This window comes from Eurypyga helias, unplaced genomic scaffold, assembly GCF_000690775.1.
Source record: "Eurypyga helias isolate BGI_N326 unplaced genomic scaffold, ASM69077v1 scaffold28344, whole genome shotgun sequence".
NCBI lineage: Eukaryota > Metazoa > Chordata > Aves > Eurypygiformes > Eurypygidae > Eurypyga > Eurypyga helias.
Genome location: NW_010247393.1, coordinates 47905 through 70438, shown reverse-complemented (window position 1 = coordinate 70438; position 22534 = coordinate 47905). Strand labels below are relative to the sequence as shown.

The window sequence follows — 22534 nt, the reverse complement described above, 5'->3', positions numbered from 1 at the left end:
GGTTTTCGCTTCTTGTCTCTGTAACCTGGTTCCTTCCTCACTGCATGTGACTAATTCTTTGCTGATAATGGAATGAATAATTAATTCCTGTCTTTTATTGGTGCTTATCACTAGAATCTGTCTGCTTTCCAAAGATTAATGAACTTACCACAGCACTTGATACAATGGCTATTCTTTTCTTTTTTAATTTTTGAGAGCCACCCAAAAGACATTAATGTAAAACACCAAAAATGTCAATAATTTGGAATAGGCTGTGTGAACTATGTAAGATAAGATTTTTTAGAGTTATTCTTATAAGGATGATAAGGCACATGTTGAAGTTTATTGCTGCATTTAAAGCTTTGCAGATTCTGAACTGTAAACATTCTGAACTGTGGTCTGAAGTCAGACTCTCATAAACCTGTTGTTAAACGCAAGTACCTCTAGAATTTTGGTTTAATTAGCATCACACAGAGTTCCTGTGGTAACAGCACTTACAAAATCCAGTATTGCAGAGTAACGTGTGGTTTCTTTAGTGACAAAATCGTTCTTTCTGCGCTCCCTTTGTTGCGTCTTTTTGCTGCTTCTCTATTTCTGCAGCAAATGAAGGAAGAGACTTGAAGGCAGATCTCATTTCTAAATCTTTCTTCCTTTATTTGAGAAATACAGGAAACAGTTATGTAGCTTGAAAAGGTGGTTGTGCAGTATCCAGTGGAAGCCAAATTCAGGTGATCTGAGAGCTTGACTTTCAAATTTGAATGTTCTTTTAACAAACTTCCTTTGATATTTATAATAAAATTACTTTTCAGAGACTGAGGATAACTATTTACTAAAACGAGCTACCAGTAGAACTTGTGAATTCCTTATTTTGATTTTCAGATGGAATGTTTTTCTTACAAGATCTGTTTTAATCTACACAAATGTGAAGAAAGCAGTTCAAAATAATTTCCCCAGAAAAACAAAAAGTTAGTCTGGTACACTGCACTTAATTTCCTTTTTCTGAGGAGGATTCGAAATGCAAAATACTTGAATAAATAAAAGCTACCAGTCTTAAACCAGTACAGCTTTCAGAAAAGATGCCACGTTACTGTAACACGATAACTTTTTTTGGACAAAAGCATTGAAGGGGAAGGAGATGGCTTTTATAGCTATGTCAGAACCAAGTGGAGCAGGCCTGCTGTTGAATGGTGGGGCAACCTCATGACAATATGGAAAAAGTTGAGGTAATCAATACTGCCTTTTCTTCAGTGTTTAGTGTCAAGGTCTCCTTTCATGCCTTGGAGGCCTGTATGCCTAGTGGCAGAGTTTGGAGAAAAGAAATGCTACCAAAGATATGGGAAGGGTAAATTATGGTTCATTTAAGGAGAAAAGACAAACACGACTCTACCATACCAGATAGAATGCATCCAAGGGAGCTGAAGAAGCTGGCTGATACCAGTGCCACTCTCTGTCATCTTTAAAAATTCGTGGCAGTCAGATGCAATTTTCCAGACTGGATAAAAGGCAAATGTCATGGCTGCCTTCAGAAAGGGAAAGAAGGATCCAGGGAACTGCACTGTGATCAGCTTCACCACAGTCACTGAAGATTCCTTCCTGGAAGTTCTGTCTAGGGTGGCAAATCATGCCTGTGCAGCCCGGTTGTCTGCAGTGGTGACAAGAGAGCAGTAGATACCACTTGCCTTGACTACGGTAGGGTTTTCAACACAGTCCCCCACTGCATTCTTCTAGCCAAACTGGGGAGATACAGATTGGATAGTGGGTCACTAGCTGGGTGTCACTGGCTCAGCTGTCCGGCTCGGACAGTAGTGGTCAGCAGTTCAGGGTCAAATGAGCAAATGGTTACAAGTGGCATTTCTGAAGAGTCCATACTGGGACAGATGCAGTTATATGTCTTCATTACAGTGTGGACGTTGGTGGTCCACTTCAGCAAGGTTGTGGATGACAGCAAATAGAAGGGAACAATTGATATACTGGGGAGCAGGGCCGCCCTTTGGAGAGGCTCAGCAAATGGGATGACAGAAACTCCATGAAATTCAACAGTCAAATGCAAAGTCCTGCACAGTGGACAGATTTAATTCCATGCAACCAGACAGGCTAGGGACTCACTGGCTAGGATATTTGTAGGGCATTTGTAGGACACTTGTCCCCACACCCTTGTAGGGAAGGACTTGAGGGTCTTGATGGATTACAGACTGACCATGGAGCAGCAGTTGCGTCCTTGTGGAGATTAAGGCGAACAGCATACTGGGTTGCATTAGCAAAAGCATAGCCACAAGTCAAGGGAAGTGATTCTTCCAGTCTCTTTGGCACTTCTGAAGCTGTGTCTAGAGTTCTGTCTGATTTTGGGTTTCACAGTGCAAGAAAGATACTGACAAACTGCAGGAGTACCACAACATGAATAGGGGCCTGGAACATGTGATGCAAGACATGTTCATGACAAGAGGCTGAGGAAGCTGGTTTTGTTCTGCTTGGAGAGGATACTAGGAGGGAATCTAATTGTTGTCTTTCATTACCTGTATGGAGGTTGCAAAGAACATGGTGCCAGTTTTTTCTTCAACGTGCCCAGCAAGAAGACAAGAGGCAGTAGTTGCAAATTGCAGCAAAGGCAACTCAGTATAACAAAAAGATTCTTCACAGTGAGAGTAAGCAGCGGAACAGGTACTTAGAGAGGTTGTGGAATCTGTCCTTGGAGATACTCAGAATTTGGGTGGACTTAGCCCTGGGCAACCGGACTTTAAAGATAACCCTGCTTTGAGCAGTGTTTGGGTTAGAGACCTCAAGAGGTCCTTTCCAACCTTTATTTTTGTTTTGATTTGGTTTGGTTGTTTTTTTTTTTTTTAAAGTGATTCGGAATTCTGTGATCCAGAGAGTGTGGAATTGGGAAAGATGTTGAATGTTGTACCTATAATAGGATTCCTGTTGCTGCATCCTAATACAGTTTGAAAAAAAAACCCAAACCAACTGTGTATTGATTCAGTAATGCAGCTACTCCAGTAGCTAAAATCTTAGCATTAACAAGTTCTTAAATGAATGTGGGTTTTTATCATCTTGAAATTGCAGCAATAATTTTGAAATATCACGTGGGTGGTTACGCACCCAGGTTCATGTGTTGATATGAGGAACAGTCTAACCAGGTGTAAAAGCTTAGTTGCTGCATCACCACTTTCTGTACAAGAAAGCTTTGGAACTCTACCATGGGTATTTTAAACTCTGTTTGGCAATGTTTAATGTAAATGATGTTCCTTTATGAATGCTATATATTCATGTATCAAACAATATTTAATTGATATATTTTTAGGGCTGTTTTTACTATCCTGTTCCCATAGAAACCTTACCAGGTCTCTCTGTGTATGTCTAACTAGTTTTAATTTGTATAATTGGGAAATGCGATCTGCCACTATATTCTCCTCTTACTGCAGCAAGAAAGCTCCTACGGGCTTTTGTTCCACTGTCCAGCTCCCTTGACAGCAGTACGGATCTGAGCTAGTTAAAAAGCACATCTCCAAGAGAAAGCATTCAGGTGTTGAAGGACAGAAACAGTATCTGTCACTGAGCTAATTTCTCTTTAAAAAATTGAATCTACTTGTATCTTAAAAAATTAAATGCTAATATCGAACTGCTTTGATATGAGAGAGGTTCCTCTGCTGTAAGAAGTGTCATAGAATCATAGAATCACAGAATGGTTTGGGTGGGAAGGGACCTTAATGATCATCCAGTTCCAACCCCCCTGCCATGGGCAGGGACACCTTCCACTTGACCAGGTTGCTCAAAGCCTCATCCAGTCTGGCATTGAACACTTCCAGGGATGGGACATCCACAGCTTCTCTGGGCAAGTGTTCAGCATGAAGAGTTGTGTATGAAAAAGAGGTGAAGTATAGTTGGGAAAGGCTGTTCCTCTGCTGCCAGCAACAGGCCCTGGGGTGGAGATGAAATAATGCTGTGGTGTATTTTTGAGAGGATTCCACTTCAAAGCCCATGACTTCCCTAAGGAATTTAGCAGTTACTGAAGTACAATTGCAGCTTCAGTAGAAGAAGAAGAAAAAGAAAAGGGAGATACACTGGAATAAATAGACCAGAACTGGAATGACTGTGGTAGATATTTATGGAAAGTCTATTTGGAAATTATTCTCTCTAGCTTTCCTCAGCGAATCTTCTCACAGGAAGGGGTGATTATCCTTTGGGAAGGGAAAAAGTCGTTCCTCTTTAATAGTGAACAACATCCTAACTGACCTTCAAATTCTACGCAGATTTCCTCAGAACACATGCATTTGGATTGTTCCAAGTTAAAGAGCTCCGTCAGCGTTGTTTAGTTAGAATAACATGGATCACTCGCTAGTTTCTTTTTTTGTTTTGACTGGGCATTGAGTTTGGTTTTGGGTTTGGTTTTTGCTTTTTGGTTTAGGGGTTTTTTTTTGACTGGGCATTGTCTATTTTGGTTTTGAAATTCAGCTGACTTTGTGTGTGTGTGAGTTGGAGAAGAGAAACGGATGGCGGCAACTGGCTAACACAACTGTGCAAACATCTATATTACCAGTGGCCACATCACAAATTACTTTTCAGTTCAGTCCAGTTAGTAGTGAGAAAGGGGTTGTGGAAGGGACTACAAGTACATATAGCAGAACAGCAAAAGGTAATGACCAAAGTAATAGTTTATTGTATGTGAGGTATTTTTTACCGTAGAAGGTTGGGTTTTTTAAAAATGTGTTTAGTAACCTGTTCCTTTTTTTGTTGTTGTTGCAGCATTAAAGCTGGACGTCTCCTCTCGCACATTCCATATCAGCTTTACACCAAGCAGTCAAGTGCTCAAAAAGGTCTCAACTTTAATAGCATATGCAAACCCGAAGATGCTGTGCCAGGTCCAAGCAATGTAGCTAAAGATCTCAACAGGGTGTAAGTGTTTCTCATCTTGTAATGCAGATGCTAATCATTCACCCATAATGGGTTTGCATTTATAACTATATAGCATTTTTAAAATTCATTTCAGCTTTGTCAGAGGGAAGCTCTGAGGGACTGAAATTTAAAAATAAGGTATAGCTGTATGAATAGTTGAGGACAGAACTAGAGTTAGCTTGACTCCAAGCCTTGTCTCTAGTCTTTGGACCACACTTTGCTTGATTATGTGACCTAGGAGTCCTAGGATCTAGCATATCTGTATGGAAGCAACAAGCATACATAAAAGGATTCTGACTACTGACACTGAAGAGTAGGTCTTCATTTCAAAAACAGCAAGCTGGTATCATTTGATTACGGTTGCTAAAGGTACCTAGGAACAAATGTAAATGCATACTAGTTGTTTAGTTCTTTAGCTTTTATAAATAAGTCACAGCATAATTTACGTATGCTAACACCACATCTTAAGTCATGCGTGAGAGAGAGGATGGATTAAAAAGTCCAGTTACAATATAAAAAAAAAAATCCAAAAGACCTTGAGAAGGAAATAGAACAGAAAGCACAAATGAAACTTAACTGGCAGTGGAATTGGAGTTTGGAAAGAAACCTTCCACTTGAACAGACTTGTGGCGATCTTTTTTTTTAGAGGGTTCGTGCCTCTTTTTCAGAAGCACATGTGTGGTGTTTAATGGAAAGAATCATAAAATCAGAGAATGGTTGAGATTGGAAGAGACCTCTGGACATCACCTGGCCCAATGCTACTACTTACACAGGGCTGAGGATGCTGTACAAGATACTATACTTTATGGTTTGTAGTGGTGGTCTGTGTTCTTCCAGTGTCCGCTGATTTATTTAAAATCCAGTTCTGTATAATGCTGAGGGGACTCTACCACATGAGTGGGATTCATCTATATATAAGAAAAATAAAACCAGTGCCACAAAATCAATATCCTAAACAGTATTTCTTGCCCATATTTTAAGAAATGAGTGATACATTCACATCTTATTATTGCATCATTAATGTTTTTTAAATGAGAAGAATATCCACACTTCCAAAAATATCAGTTCAGTCTGAAAAGCAGGAGTTTAAAAGCCTGCCCTGTCCACTGATATTAAATATGTACCACTGGAGGTACCACACACAATGCCTCAAAATTACGATGTTTAATATAGTTTGTGATAATCTTAACTGAATTGTTGTCACAGTTAATTGGCTTTCTGTTTTCACTGGTATACTGGATAGCTAATTATTTCCCACCTCTTTTTTTTTTGTACTTAAATTGCTAGCTTTGGGAGTTGGGAGTGATGGGTTTGGTTTGGTTTTTTTTCCAGCAGATCAAGAGTATGCACAACTGTTGAAGCTTTGGTTTTAATTCCACTTAGGGTTTTTTACAGAGTTAATTTTTTGAATTAAAGCTTTGCCTCTACACTGTCGGAGTAAATGTAAATTGCCAGTGCGCTTGTGGCACAATATTTTGTTTTATATACCTAAAAGATGAAAAGTAGTTTGTTTGGGTTTTTGTCAAAAGCTAAGAATATGCTTGATTTTAGAGCTTGAACAGACTTTACCTTGAGAAAAGATAAGTCTAATACATTAATCTGAAGTAATTTTCTAAAAACCAGAAGATTTCTCTGTATACTTTCTTTTTTTGCTTGTAACTAGATAAGGAACAGCACATCTCTTGATGAAAAGATAACTCCCTCTTACAGTTTGCATATTCCTGCACCATTCCTGGTGTCCATGACAGTGCAGTTCTGTTAACAGATAATTACTGTAATTCGATTGGAGACTGCTGGTTGAATTAAAGGCCTTGGAAGTAGCATTCCTAATGTGAGCATGATTTTGGTCACTTCCATGTAAACTCCTGGTAGTGCTGTGTTAGTAATACACCAAATATGTGAAATAGTTTGTACAGCAATGCAGAATTTTGTGACATTGAGAGGATGTGGCTCGGAGTTTGAGATAATTGTCTTGAGAATGTAAAAACTACTCGAGTATATACTGCTAACAATTAGGAGAGCAAATACTTAGCGCTTGAAATGACCTGTAAATGTGCCTTTTTATAAAAGATAAAGTACTAAGTAATCATATCTGTTTCAGAAATCATATTAAAAAGTGTGAGATGGAAAAAGAGATCACACCCAATGGAATAAGTAGCTGGAATGAAGAAGAGGAAGAAGAAAGTGACGATTTTGGATTTACGGAACTGGAGCAGATCCTTCCCGGACGGAAACAAAATGGGATTCAGTCTCACAAAGACAGCACTGCCATTTTCAATGGACACACACACACTTCTACCAGTGCCTTAAAGACACAGGATTGCTTGGTGCCCTCCGGCAACGGTGTTGCAAGTAGGTTCTCTCCAGGCCCTGTGCAGGAGGAGGGGAAGACTGAAAAAGGCATGGTTGACTTTAGAGACTGCACAATGCAGCCGTTGCAGCAAAGCAACAAAAATACAGACTTTCCGTGGAATCCACACAGGACTATGAGTAATTCGTCCTCATCTTCATCTTTGCACAGTAATGCTAAAATAAATGGTGCTCACCACTCCACTCTTCAGGGGCCTTCAAGCACAAAAAGCACTTCTGTACCTACTGCTAGCAAGGCAGCTTCCTTACCTGCGTCCAAACCTTCAGATTGTAGTTTTATTTCTGACTTTTATTCGCATTCAAGACTGCATCATATATCAACGTGGAAGTGTGAGTTGACGGAGTTTGTCAACAGCCTGCAGAGAAAAAACAGCGGTGTTTTTCCAGGAAGGGAAAAATTAAAAAAATGGAAAGCAGGCAGGTCTGCACTTAAAACTGACACAGGTAGATACTTGTTTAAGAAGGTTTATGTTGAGAAGGTGCCTTTATACTTTTGTTTGTACATTTAATCTCTAATTGCGTCTAGGTTAGTATTCAGTATCCACATTACAGTCAGGCTATCTGGAAAAGCATGGTGACTTTGATCCACTGAAAACTAAAGGATCCAACTGCTTTTGCTTGTGTTTGTTTGGGTTTTTATAGCAGAAGTTGTGACTTACTGTGATACTCTGGTCTATGTTCAATTCCTCCTTGCAGAAATAGTATTCCTGACTCAAGCAAGATACGTGGATTGATGGAGGGGAAAAAAGTACTATATGTTCAGTACACAAGTCTGCAGTTGCTGTGTGAAAATATAAGGGGGGGGGGGAACCTTGCTGCTTGTAGTTCAGTGTGAACATTTAAAGGATGAGTAACTTTTGGAGGTGAACTAAAATCTGAATATTTTTGTTAGTTTGAGTTTATATATCTCTTGGTCTAAATGGGTAGCAGTGTCATGAGATTTCTGAACCTGGCTTGAGACAGAAGGGTTTTATGCCGTTATATCAAGGGCCAAAATTACAAAATGTGTAATTCATGAGAGGCAAAGTATTACAAGTATAGATAAAGTATTTTGAACCTTTAGCATCTCTCATTTGCAGTTTTATTCAACTAAAAGGCTAGCTCTGTACCATCAAAGAGATTCTGACTCTGTTGCGCTATAAAAATATTAACTTGTAGTCATACGAAAATACGCGTGATGGTAGATTACCACATCCTAAAAAAATATTGTTAGATAAATAAATGAATTGATTCTGTGTTTGTGCTGGGGCACCCCAGTTAAAAAACCTGTTAGCTTGTGAAATACCTTAGTCTCTAGTTTTTTTCCATCAAAATAATGTAGAAGCTAATATATTTTTTTTTCTCTTTGATTTGGCCTAGAGCATTCAAATAGTTCATGACTCTGTTTCAGTTGAGAAGTAGAAGCTTCTTAAAGGATTACCTTGATCACTACATTTGTAAATGTGGGCTGTATAAGACAGTCCTTATTTTTCAAAGAATGAGTTCAAATGGTAAATTATTAAGAAAGGGAAGACATTTTTCTGATTAGTCAGTAATTAATTCAGATGTTAAGCAGAACCATTTACTTGCTGTATTGAAGTATTTTATCACTGTCACACTTTATGTATTGTTCGAATTAAGATATTTATTGTTAGATATAGCCTCCTCTGGTCGGTCAGCAACATGGACATGCAGATGAACTTGTAGAACACTTGACACAAGTGTTTCTAGAGGTTTAGGTGTGTAAGTTTTTCAGTCTGGAGCTCTCGCTCATCTCTGCTGAATGTTTGCATGAGTGTAGATACAGCAATGGCAGTCCAATTGCATGGGAGGTTTAAAACTGTTTTCTGTGTTTCATGAAGAATTAGTGGTAGCTTTTAGTGCAGCTGTACTGTTTTTTAATCTTTTGGAACAGTTCCGATTGGTGAACACAAGGGATTAAGGTTCTGTGTTCCAGGTTCCATGTTTACATAGCGAAATTAAGCTTCAGTTCCCACAACGTGCATTAACCTCCTTGGGTTGGGGGAAGTTGTTAGGTAGAAGGTGTTAATTTTTGAGAAAATTAAATAGGAACTTTAAGTTGATGCCTTGTTTAGGCTGTTTGTCTACTGCTTATGTTTACATTTCTCTGAGAATTTTGTAAATGTAAATATCTTTTTGGTGAGAAGAAACAAAAATCTTCATAATTTAAGGTGGTAAAAAAGTTGGTAATCGTCCTTGATGACTACTGTGAGTAGTACCAAAGTGTATAAATTAGGGTTCAAGTTTTCTGTTGGTGTATCTTCATACTAGGTAATGTGTCTGTTGTGAACTCAGCCAAGCCACAGAGCTGTATAATGCACGTGGATATGGATTGCTTCTTTGTGTCTGTGGCTATCCGAAATAGACCAGATCTCAAAGGTCAGTATTTAATTCTACATGTTAAAGTTTATTCAGTTAAGTCTTTAAAAACAAAACCAGACTTACACACTTCCAGAATGAACTTTGCATGTTCACCTTTTTTTTCTGGGGTCTTTGACCGTACAAGTTTCGTGTTCCTGCCGACTTTCTCACAGTTCAAAAGGAGGTGGAAGAGAGAATGAATTCTCCTTGCTGTCTCCTTTCAGTGTCTAAAGCGAGAGAAGTAAAATCTGGAGTAACCATTCTCTGTAACACTGCACGTACCTTATTGAGACTTGATCTACTGTACTGGAAATCTGAGATCAAATTCTGGTTGTGCCAAAAGTGGAGTTTGGTCACTGTCTGTTAAAAGATATACTAATGATTTTCCTGATGTAATGTAAGGAGCTTTGTTTAACTAGAAAAGTGGAAAGATCAAAGCTGAGAATTAATTGTGTCTTTGCCCGATTCATCTTTTTCAAGGGAAATTTACTTCTTCCATTTTCTGTCTAGGCTCTTAGACACAAAGTGTTGTAAGACCTGGAGCATGAACAGTTCAGTTCGCACTTAGAAGCCAGAGTTGTGTGATCATCCCTAGGTTTTTTTTTTACAAGTGTACCATTCAGAAATAGGTACGAGTTGTTCTGCTCAAACACTGGACTTTGGTGATGCACAAGTGTGGAGGCTCAGTGCAGTGGTGACCATTGGACACCCAGCTATTGCAGACCTTGGGAAAGAGAGCAAGCTGCAATACAATTCCTTTACGCTCTTCTGTCCAAAGGCAGGAGCAACTGTATGAGATACTCTTGGTACATTTGAGTCTTTAAAATTTTGTTTCCTGCCAAGTTACAAATTGCTGGAATATAAAGAACCTATGACTTTTCTGCAAATACTTGTTCTGTTCCACAGAAGTCTGCCAGAACTTTCAGCATAAATTAGCTTCCTGTAGAAAAATTATGGAGGTGTTGATACTACTAAAAAGTCAGAAGTGTACTAAAGATTGGATTTTGTACAGTTAATTGAACAAGTGTAACTGAGTATGTTGGTATGTGTGTGCTCTTTCAGATTACTTAAGCTAATAAATGTGATAAAAGTATTTAAAATCAGTACAGCCTTTGCTGTGTCTTAAACTGATGAATCATTAGGGTGTTGGTGAAGTTTCACAGCTTCCATTTATAGTTGTAATTAAAGACAAACTAGTATGGCTATATTTTCACTCTTTAGAAAAGGATTTTCTTTACATGTGACTGCAGCAAACTCATAGTCACCATGCAAGTTATTTTGTTTCCTCATTAATGCTGTAAGAGTGTGTAAGCTTGAAAGAAATTATAAAAATAAAGCAGAGGTCTTTATGATCTTACCCTAGTTGTGCTGTTGTTAAAAAGTAAGCCGTTATAGATGTTGACTTACAAGTACATGCATTTCTTCTCCACAGGAAAGCCAGTAGCTGTTACTAGTAACAGAGGTGCAGGGAAGGTATCACTGCGCCCTGGTGCAAACCCCCAGCTTGAGCAGCAATATTACCAGAATAAGCTGTTGAATGGCAAAGCAGGTACAGATAAGTCTGTTTGTTTGTATGTATGTTTTGAACTTTTGTTATTGAAGACTTTAAGGAAAAAGTTATTAATAAAATGCATAGTGGATAAATTTGTTGGTTTCATGCGGGGAATTTTAGAAAAAAAGTATCTTTGGACAACAGGGTGCTCTGTGGCCTCAGTAATAGCATGCCACTCTGACTTCTTGTTAGTTAACTTTGCTGAGTATGGGTGAATTACTTTAGAGGACTTTTAGGTTTTACTCACTTTCATTGAGGTTGAGTATAAGATAAACTGTTAAGTAATTATTTAAAATAAGAAATAAATAGGTTGTCTGGGATCATTTCGTTCTGAGTAAGTCTATCATAGAGAAGAAGATCCGAAATAAATTTTAAAAGGCTACTACATTTTTTTTACTGTAGAAGTAGAAATGACAGCATATGGCCAGTGAGATACTGGCTGGTTGAACTTGGCTTTTGAATTGCATGTGTACAATATCTGCGTACAGTGAGTTAATTTGGGTGGTACTTAGAGCAAGCTTTAGGTTTTTGGAAAGTCTGTGCAACTTCCTTGAGTTCTGTCTCTCCGGTACTTTGTTTCTTAAAAACGAGGACATCTGTCGTAGTTTGGGAATTCCTTGCTTGCCTGTAGTAATTTAGAAATTGTTACTTTCTTTGTCTTCAGGTAGTAGCGTACTAACATAAACAAAACATGCTTTTATTAACAAGTTTTATTATCATTATACTGCCTGAACTGCATTTAGTAGGAGAAATTATATTGCTGAACATTGGCAACTTGTTTCTCTTTTTTTTCTCCAACTTGATTAAGTCTGCTTAATCTGCCTGAAACTTACCTTTTACCACAAGGTTGGTTAAAAGTGCCTATACAAGGGGCAGCTGCTACTTAATTTCAGTTCAGATTTGGAAGTTGATTTTCTCCTTTGCCCCTTGTATAGGTACTTTTACCAACCTTGTGGTAGCAAGTACTAGTATTATAAAGTTTACACCTCACTGAGTTATTTGGTTAATTACAGGAGGTGGGAAAAGACAGGTCATTCTTCCAGGGTTGTTTCTAAAATGTTAGTACTTAAAAAACCAAGAGAAAAACTGATAAATTCTGCCAGTTTTCAAAGACATTTGGAAAGAGGGTATTACAGGAAGTGATGCCATTTTATTTGTCTTTTTGCTGTAGTTCACTTCAAAACTGAGGTAGAACATGTGTTTGTGGAACCCACTGATCTTTAACTTTTTAAAGACTTCAGGATGCTCCAGACTTAGGTTCTGCTGTGCTGTTCTCAGTGCCACGTATCATAAGTGTGTTACAAAGACAGCTGTGGGTTTTATGGAGTTGGATTTTCTGTAGCATAGCTTGTATAGGAACTGTTGGTTGTTAGGTCAGTTTTACACAGTGACTTCGTAACTTGTATGAGGACCTTACAGTGGAGGAGGGTGTGACTTCATACGGTCAGGTGATGTTGGGAGAGCGAGGCAGTCCAATTACGGAAACTTAGCTGAGATAGAGCGTGCTCTTTGTGAGTCGCAAATTCAGTAGGATCTCTTCTACTACATGTATTGCTTAAGGGTACGGCAGATTTCAGCCTCGTTGTATAACAAACTCAGTTTCTTACTGCAGCGGCTTTTTCTGGATATTCACCCATTCATTTCTTTAACTTCAGCATCCAGTCTCACTGGCTTGCACACGGGCAGGCAGCTACCTCTTTCTTTCTTGAGACTTAGTCTGAGTGTGCAGCCTTTTGTTTTGGTGAAAGGATGCTTTTTCCCAACACTCTTTTTATAGTCTGCATCTCATTAGCTGCAGTCCATAATATTTTTTAGTCTCTTACTAATTTTTGTCTCCATGTACAATGGTTTTATCAACAAAAATGCAACCTGTTGTTTCTGCTAGCATTCTCGTGTCTTCCTTTTGGTTAAAAGAAACTACAGTTAGTTACGGCCTTAGATGGAAAGGTGGAGTTGCAGGTTAGGTTTTTCTAACATCACAGTATCTTAGAAACTGTATGCGACACACCTCACAGCATGTGTTTAATTGTGCCATGCTAATGGTAACTATGGTCCATTAGGCACATGTATCACATGGAAAAGTACTTTTTCTAAAATATAAAGAATAAAGAATGATAAATTATGCTGTTAAACGTATTATACAGTTTTGTTTGGGAACGTGTTATATAAATGAAATGAAAAGGTAGTTGGGACCAACTTTGAACATGAGCATATTTTTATGCCTCAACATGGAACCCACTTCATTTTTTTTGATGCTTCGTGCTTTCCAGTCTGTTCGCTGATTTTTGCCTTCTCCGGGTCTTGCTTATTAGAGTAAATGTTCCAAATTAAAAACAAACAAAGAAACCAAAACAAAAGTGACCAAACAAAAGCAAACTCTTATGAATCATTGTTGACCAAACACTGAATTCCGCTGCTTCAGCTACTTCTTTTTTTGCAAATTACTTCTTTACTGATAACTGGTTCTTTCCTTTGATCTGCATTGCTAGACAAGTATCTAGTGTCAATAGAATCTTGAATCTTTTATGAAATACTTTCTTTTTCTTGTTTGAATTCATCCAAAAATGTATAACTTAAATTTAAAAACTTGCTGTCATTCTCACCCTAAATCTCCAAATTGGAGATAGGCTTTCTGGGTAGTAGAAATTACTTCTCTACATACATGCCATCTTTAACATTCATGTTCTAAAGATTTGCATATGTTAGTCAGGATTCATAGTTGGGGTCTCTTTTCCATGGCCAGGATGCCCAAGATGTGAATGTTTTCTAGGCTTCCTTTCCCTCAACCCTGGTATCTCCCTTTTTTCATTCTAAAGAGCAGCAGATTTTAACCATCATATTAGTCACAGATTTATTCTCAGCGATTTCTTTTTCACAGACTTGGGTCCTGGCCTCTGATTTCTCCATCCGTTGCTCCACATTCACCATGTGCCTGTCTAGTTTCCCAGCTTTTGATGAGAGGTTCTCTACCTTGCCTTCCATTGAGGACAATGTGTTCTGCATTGCCCTGAATTTCACATGAAGTGACTCCATCAGCTCATGGGGGGATCTGCTCTGCTGCGATGTGGAAAAAGTCGACGAGTCCCACGAAGATAGACAAGATGACAGCATCATCTCAGGCCAGGGCACAGGAAGGCATGGACTACAGAAATTGTTCTTGTCATTCTTATCTTTATTTGGGGCATAATTTTGCTCTAATTTTCAGTTGCAGACATCTTAGGTAACTTACTGAGCTCATCATACATTAAAATATTTAAGACATAAAAAGATGCACGAGTTTAGCAGAAATTCTGAATAAAAGCAGTTTTTCACATGAGTCAGGCCCTACCCCTGCTGTCTCCACTCACTCATTACAACACTTTCTCTGGTCTGATAACTGCTCGCATGTGCACGTAGCACCACGTTTCCTTTCAGTCAAATTCAGTCTGTAAGTTGTTAGTACCATGAAATGTAATTAGGCATTGTGGCACCCTGAAGAAAACTTCTTGTTTATTATATTACAAAGGTATATGGTATTCAGTAGACTACAGTAATGAAAAAGAACTGTAACATACATACTGGATGTCATTTTAATCTATTTAAGAAGCTTCTATTTAAGAAGATTTTTGTCTGTATGATACCTTGTTGTTTTGATTCCGATGGGGAGTTGGGGAGGGCATAGGAGTTTTTGCATCTAGCCCTTTTTTCAGGCTGATCTATAATTGGAGTATAGGCATGCATCTCTCAGGATTTGCATACTGTGCAAAGCCAAGTAGAAAAGAATAGGAAATGCTTTACTTGACTGTAGTATTCAGTGTTACGGGATTCTGTTCTAGTACCTCGCATGCAGTGGGCCTGGAGGACTCTTTAAATTGTACCTAAGAGCATGCAGTGAAGTTTTATAGAACTAGGGAAGGTCCGTCTCATTTTAAGTCTGGGGTTACGGTATTTATAATTGTGTCGTTTTGATCCAAGATGTATTTATGGTGATATTTGAAAGAAGTTGACATATCCTAAGAAGAAGAGTACTGCTGGGAAGTAACAACAGAAGTTTTGTCCATTACTATCCCCTTAAGATTATTTAAGGAAATGGAAGTTTCTAGCTAGTGTTTTTTTTAATTTGAGCTAATTGGCATTCTGATTATTTCACTTCTTAAAAATGACTTTGTGGAATCTAGATTATTAGTAAAAGTTTTAAATAAGAGGTTGTAAGTATGAAAAAAGGTGGGTTTGTATTCTGAATTTAATTTCCGAGTTCCGGTGCTTGTGCTTTTGTGCAAAGGCATATAGCTAAGTGACTTCTTGTTCAACCAAGTAGTTGTTAGATTTTTGAGTGTCTTTTATTTGTTTACAGGGTACGGTTGTAGGAGTTAGCCTCAAGTGTTTGGCCATTTTTATTGTCATTACAGCTAACTGAGATCAGTCTTATTTTGCAGTATGGTGTATATAGTCACCAACAAGCTGCTCCTTAGTAATTTGGGGGGAAGTGAAACCAGAATTCTTCTGTACCTTAATATTCTTCTCAGTAATACGTACAGACCTATCTGCAGGGAGAGATTGCTGGAGGGGAGGAAGTGGGGGAGTCTGTTACGTTGGGTATTTTTCCCTGGACCATGCTATGATACAATATAGTGTTAAGAACCTCTTCATCAACAGGTTGCAGTATAGAAAATGTATTCATGCTATTGAACTGTTAAGAAAAATAACATAAACCCAAATATAAATATTATTTTCCGAGCAGAAATTAGAGTACCTGATAAGCTGGACTCATCAGTCTGGGAGCATCCGGATTCCACACATGTGAATGGAGCTGACTTGGATCTCACTGTGCTGTCCATGGCTGAAATAGCTTCTTGTAGTTATGAAGCCAGGTAGGTAAAAGTCACCTGTCAGGTTGCTTGAAAACCTCATACAGATAAGCATAAAATGTCAAAAAATAGCTGTTGTTAAGTCAGTTTCTTTAAATTTATCGAGAGGGGATTTTTTTCTTTAAGTTTTCAAAATCTGTAGTTATATAGGTGGTTAGAATTTAACAGAAGGTCTGCCCTATGGATGCTGTTGGTTTTTAAACACTGCTTAATAGCTCTCAACCTAACCTGTAGGTTACTTGAAACAAAGCCTGTTAAGGAAAACCTTATGCCATTCACTGTGATACCGTTTATTTCATAATGTTACTTAACTTCTCTGTGTCAAAATTGCGGTTTTTTTAATGGAATTAAGAACACTTGGTTACTGAAGGTTTGAGTTAAAATCAGAGCAAGCGTGATTACTAAACTTAACCACTTCTTGCACAGATAACGTTGAGCATCCCCAAAAACATAGCTTAAAAATGTTCATAGTATGAAACAACTTGTTACAAGCACAGTGTTGGAAATAGGATTTTCTTCCTTGATGAAGATAATACTCAAGACAGTACTTCTGCACTGGAACCTTTCTCAAGCATGCTAGGATAGGCAGGCTTCCGTTTGTATCTCAGGAGGTTGGAGTTTATTTATTACAGGAGCATACTATGGTAAGCTCGCACAGCGGATACAAGAGCCAGTTACCCCAGTCACTGTAGTATGTAGGTGTTTTTAATTTGAAACAGAGGATAGCAAGTAGTGCTTTCTGGAGACTCTGTCTGAAGCATATTCCCAAAGGCACGCTGGCTGTGTTGCATGCCTGAATATTATACAGCTACGGTAAATACTCTATTTGGAGTTGGCCTTCTTACCTAGTAAATTTCTAGCTATTGGACTAAATTCCTTTTTATGGACAATTAATTTTTTCTGGGATAACACAACTACTTCATGGAAATGCCCATATTGGTTTGTGGAAAAGTTTGTACCATGTTAATTTTTTTTTTTAATTATTATTATTTAATTTCAGACAAGTCGGCATAAAGAATGGAATGTTTTTTGGCCAAGCAAAAAAGCTGTGTCCAAATCTTCAAGCAGTTTCATATGATTTTGATGCATACAAAGAAGTTGCACGGACAGTATATGAAATATTAGCAAGGTAACGTGCTGTTTGTTTACATGTTCTTTCATGGTAAGGTTATCAAGCGAATTTCATTTGCCACTGGTGAAGGTCATTATTCGATTCAGTGTTTTCATCTCTATGTTACTCTTCAGCAAAGCCGTTCCTATTTGAGATCTTCTTTTTGTAATATTTGTATTATTTTGAAGAACGGGCTGCTTCTGAGCATTCTTTTATCTTGAAGCCAAATCCTGTAAACAGTCAACATCTGACTTCCAAAGGAGTCTTTGTTAATTTTTTTACTGATACACTATGAGAAGCAGATCCCTGCTTAGTAGTGAGAATCTTCCAAGAGGGTTTTTTGAGTAACTTAGGAATGGGTTATTGGAGTAACATCTCTTAGAAACTCCTTTCTGGTTTAAAATGCACTCGAACAAAACTGGAAATTTGTTAATGAAGAATAAGTATTTGTCTCCTCCTTCAGCCATTCCTTTAAAATCATCATGCATGTTGAAATTAGTCCTGCATTAGTAATGTTACTGTAATTTGCTGTTTTAGTGTTTTTAAGTGATTTGTGATACAAAATAAGCAGGGAAATGCCACCACAAAAGGAAGACTTTATTTGCTACATATTTGTTTTAACAGATGGTGAGCTGTTGCTGGTGTTTCACCTCCTTTACTTTGTGTTGATAGCTATACTCATAACATCGAAGCAGTCAGTTGTGATGAAGCACTAGTAGATATCACTGAAATCCTTACAGAGACCAGATTGACTCCTGATGAATTTGCAAACGCTATCCGCACCGAAATCAAAGCTCAGACTAAATGCACGGCTTCCGTTGGGATGGGTAAGTACCTTATTTCATTTCTGTTTACAAGCAGTGCCTGCTGTTGTTAGGTGTACCAGAGCTATGTAAGATTGCTAAAACTCCAACTGTTGATGTGGTATGGAATACATTGCCATCTACATCAAATGAGTGTAAATAAAAATGCAAGAAAATCTTCCTAAGTGGCGAGTTTTAAGCAAAAATTTATAAAATCGCTATCACTCCTCTTTCGTTATCTGAACAGCGTGCTAAAATTCCATCTGTTCGATATTCTTACATCCGTTTCTGTGAAACGCTACTGTATTTTTCCAGCAAATAGACAAATGAGCACAGATTCTGTTCCTTACTGGAGATAGCAGTAAGAGTTTATGGGGTGGCATGATATAGCATAGTTACTAGATTGTATTGAAAGTAAGGATTTGTGTGAGGTGTAGTAGGTTTTGGGTATGAAATCACACATCTGGAAAGACTTCATTGATTTCTTTTCACTTGGCCCCTTTCTTTCTCCTTTGTTTTTGTCCCTAATTAATACTGAAGTTGAGTATCTGTAAATAAATATACTGAGTGTATGGAAGTGTATGAAATGCACTTCTGAGAAAAGCTGAAATTCATTACTGTAAGCAGAATTCTTCCTTTATTTCTTATGATATCATAGTACAGGAACTGTAATTCCCTGGATTCCTGTTTGTGTCTTGTTTTGACTTGAAACAGATTTGTAACCTTTTATATGCTTACTCCACGTGTTTGGGTTTTTTTAATGGAGCGGAATTGGTTTTTAAAGTGTCATTTTTCTAATATGATACCATAGTTCTCATACTGATTTCAAGAGAGAAATACCTATGAGCAATTTTTCTTTTTCTAATAATTTCTGTGAGATACTGGAAAATTAATTTTGGTACCCTTTCTAGAAATTCACATGGTAGCTACACAGCAAGGACTTTGTCTCTTCACTCGTAATTCATCGTTAAGTAAATAAATCAGAGGAAACAATAGTGCTTGTCCTGTTATGTACATGTAGAGACCTTATTTCAAAAATGTGGTCTGCTAGAAGCACACGTCTTGTGTAAGTGATTTATACATTGCCCAGTGGGAAAGTTGTACCAATATAATAAAATGTCAATTTGAATAGATACTGTTACACTATTGAGGTCTCCTCTCAACACTGTTGTCTGATGAGATATAAATTAAAGAAGGACACGCTTATGGCAGTTGAATAAATTAGTTTTTTACCCTAGAGATGTTTGTGGCTAAACTAAGCTGATTTAAACAATGCTAGTGAAGATTAAACACTCATCTGTAAACATCTTGTATCTTGGCTTCTCATTTGTTAAGCGAGGTATTAGTTTTTTCCTGCTTTACTTCAGTGACGTGGGAACAATACATTGCAGAAGGTAAATCACTGAGATTTCATGGTATTAGAGGCTATGTTGGTATGTTGGATAGAGGGAGAGGATCAGAAATCTTCTGTACTCTATGGACAAAACATGGATCCCCAAAGTTAAATAGGAAATTGAATGAGGAAATCTGTCATTAATTGTTTCATCAATTTAACCTCTCAAGAGAAATGGTGGACGTAAAACTGCAACTGTTCTTATTGACTGAACTTGTAGAATAAACAAGAAGAATGTGGACATAGGTGGGAGGAGAAAAGCAATAGTAACACACTTTTGTTATGTAGTGAATTCCCCTTTTACTAGTTTGCATTATCTTAGAACAGGGTGGTTGAGTGGCAATAACGAATGTGTTTGGGCATCATTTCAGAACATGAAAAAGCTTACAAATAGGGAAGAAAAAATGCTGAAATAGGTCTTGTTCCCACCACACTTCATGAGTGCATGTAATATTTAATCAAATAACTGAATATTTTTCATGACTACTCAGGCCCAAATATTAGCTTAATTCCAGTATTTCACATATAATGATAGAATTGTCACCCAAGTATTTACGTTGGCCACAGTGGATTTTTTGAAGTGCTGCAGTGTTAGAATATTACTCTTCTAAATTTTTTAGCCATTGCATTTAACTGTTTATCTGTACCTCTGCATGTGTAGAACATAACCAAGACAAAGTCAGTGTTCTAGGGAAGTGTCCCACTCTTACTTGTTCATTGTTTGGGGTTCTGGTGGGTTTTTGGTTGGTTCGTTTTAACTTTGCAATTGCAGTTGCCACTACATTTACACTGCTGTAATCACAAATGCTGCTAGCTGCTAGTTTGGAAGTAGATACTGCGAAGATATATGCATGTATCTCATTACGTTCTTTGTAAAGGATAAAGAATTTGACTGCACTTTGGCATTTTTTCCCTTGGCTGCTGAACTGCAGCATTCTGCTTGAGAGGACAGAAGTTAGCACAGACGTACTTCAATGTGTTGTTTTTACAGGTTCCAATATTCTGCTGGCCAGAATGGCAACTCGTAAAGCAAAACCAGATGGACAGTATCACTTAAAACCGGAAGAAGTGGATGATTTTATCAGAGGGCAACTTGTTACTAGTCTTCCAGGTACTCCTTTCTTTTAGAGGGCGTTTTGCATCCTGGTAGTAAAACAGTTAGAGAAGACCAAGGAGAAGGGTGGGGCTGAGGAAGGAAGCTTTTCTGGGCAACAGGTTTTAGGGACGTTCTCCAAGGCGTAGCAGGATTCACAGAGAGATGGCAGGGAGCTGGAGTTACTGTGCTGAGAATGATAGACAGTAAGGACATATGGAATACACCTGCATGAAAACAGGCTTTATTATCTTTTTTTATTGTTCCTGGAAAATACTTAAAGAGTTGTAAGCTGAAATGTTTCCTGGCATGTAACTCCATATTGTTATTCTGTACTTTAATAGAATAATGTGACACAGACGTAGTGCAAAAAATGCTGAGTAAGCACTCATTTATGCTTTCTATGTTAGTGATCAGCTGAGCTCAGCCTGCATGTGTACACGCACGTGTAGTGTTAAATGTTCAAAATACTATTTTTCTCTGCTTAAGAAAAAAAGAGCAGGGAAACAAAAAATAGACAGTAGTAGACACTGTAATGGAAAAGGGGTAGGGATAGCTTACAAAAGCAGGTGCAGGTTTACCAGAAATTCTCTTGGTGTCACCTTCCAAGGCCAAACATAATTTACAGCACAGCACCGTTTCTCTTTGGCGTAACTTTCAGGAGATATTTCTCCTCCAGAGAATTTTTCATGTAGTACTGTGCTTTTGAGTATTTCAGTTTTCAGAATTCACTTGCATGTTCATAGTAAAAACTTTTTAGTGTTTGTGTCAATAATGCCACCTAGTCAAAGAAACATTATGGAAGATAGAAGCTGATTAACCGAGATTTCTAACTTTCCTTGTCTTTGGTAGTGTAAACTCATAGGACTAACATTTTTCGTAAATAATAGGCCACCTCTCCAAACCCCAGAAATACACTTAAGTTTATCACACTTCCATATGTGCTGTTGCCATGGATACCTACTATTTCCAGTGCTTGGTAATTCAAAGCACAAATGATACAGGTATGCTGTCACTTCTACTTGAAATACTGTTTTTCTACTTAGGAAGCAGTGGAACAGCGGTCAAAATATTTGTTGATTTTCTTCATCATTAAATCACTTGTAAATGATGGCAAAACGTACTACAAGTTGTACCCTCTCTTTGGGCTGTGTTGTGGTGTTCAGAGCTATATTCTGTGTAACAGTCAGTGCCTTGCCAAGAAGATTTGCAAGCCGGAGTCATCTGCATTTCACCCAGAAATAAAGAAACGTGCTGCAGTGTGACATCTTAAACTAAATAAAGAAACAGATTAAAGAAATACAGGTGTAGACAGCAAAAGTTTCCATTTGAACCATGTTTTCTTGAGAGGAACTTATTTTTAACGTATATTTAATTTAATTATTAATTTGATACAACCTTATGTAGGTTTAAAAAGACAAATGTTTTTTTGTTCAAAACCTGACTGGCTCTGAAGTGCGTAGCATTAACAGACCTAATTGCTTTGGTTTTAGGAGTTGGCAGGACGATGGAGTCTAAGCTGGCTTCTTTGGGAATTAAAACCTGTGGAGATCTGCAGTGTGCTTCAATGTCAAAACTGCAAAAAGAATTTGGTCCAAAAACAGGACAGATGCTCTACAGATTTTGTCGTGGTTTGGATGATCGACCTGTTCGCACAGAAAAAGAAAGAAAGTCTGTTTCCGCAGAAATCAACTATGGAATAAGGTTTACACAGGTAAATTCAAATGTACTTTTTTTCAGTGACTCCTTTCAGCTGTAGAAGAATCTTCTCATATTCTGGTTATTTCCACTGGCACTTTGATCTGTTAGAGAACCGTCTTAGCCACCAAATAGAAATGAGGAAAATGAGAAATAGGAGACCAAACAATAAAATGGGAGGGGAGACTGCAAAAGTATTGGACTGAAAAGAAGCTTGCACAAAATTAGCTGGCTATTCTGCATTCGATATACAAGCCTGGTACAGAAAGAGAGAACTGCAGTAGGCTGGTCAGCACCTAGCATTCTCTTTCATTGAAATGCTGATTATTCGGAGATGCCAGTGCCTGAAACAATCACCAGCTGCTCCAGTACAACATTTTTATTAGATTTTTTTACAAATACTGTAAGGGGGGGTGAGTGTTGTTGTCAAAATTGTA

General features: G+C 37.9%; 1 protein-coding gene across 4 annotated transcripts in view; it reads left to right on the top strand.

Annotated features, from left to right (window-relative positions):
- Positions 1–22534, top strand: part of REV1 (REV1, polymerase (DNA directed)) — a 50451-nt gene that overhangs the window by 4663 nt on the left and 23254 nt on the right. For 2 of the 4 annotated variants that reach the window (XM_010150717.1, XM_010150716.1), the window contains exons 4-12: positions 4720–4869; positions 6971–7683; positions 9511–9618; positions 11033–11149; positions 15873–16002; positions 17000–17128; positions 17783–17937; positions 20298–20417; positions 21893–22113. In XM_010150717.1, the coding sequence (XP_010149019.1) occupies positions 4720–4869; positions 6971–7683; positions 9511–9618; positions 11033–11149; positions 15873–16002; positions 17000–17128; positions 17783–17937; positions 20298–20417; positions 21893–22113 (1843 nt within the window). Of the gene's footprint in view, positions 1–4719; positions 4870–6970; positions 7684–9510; positions 9619–11032; positions 11150–12862; positions 12868–15869; positions 16003–16999; positions 17129–17782; positions 17938–20297; positions 20418–21892; positions 22114–22534 lie in introns of all 4 variants that reach the window. The other 2 variants (XM_010150718.1, XM_010150715.1) reach the window with 2 other exon arrangements.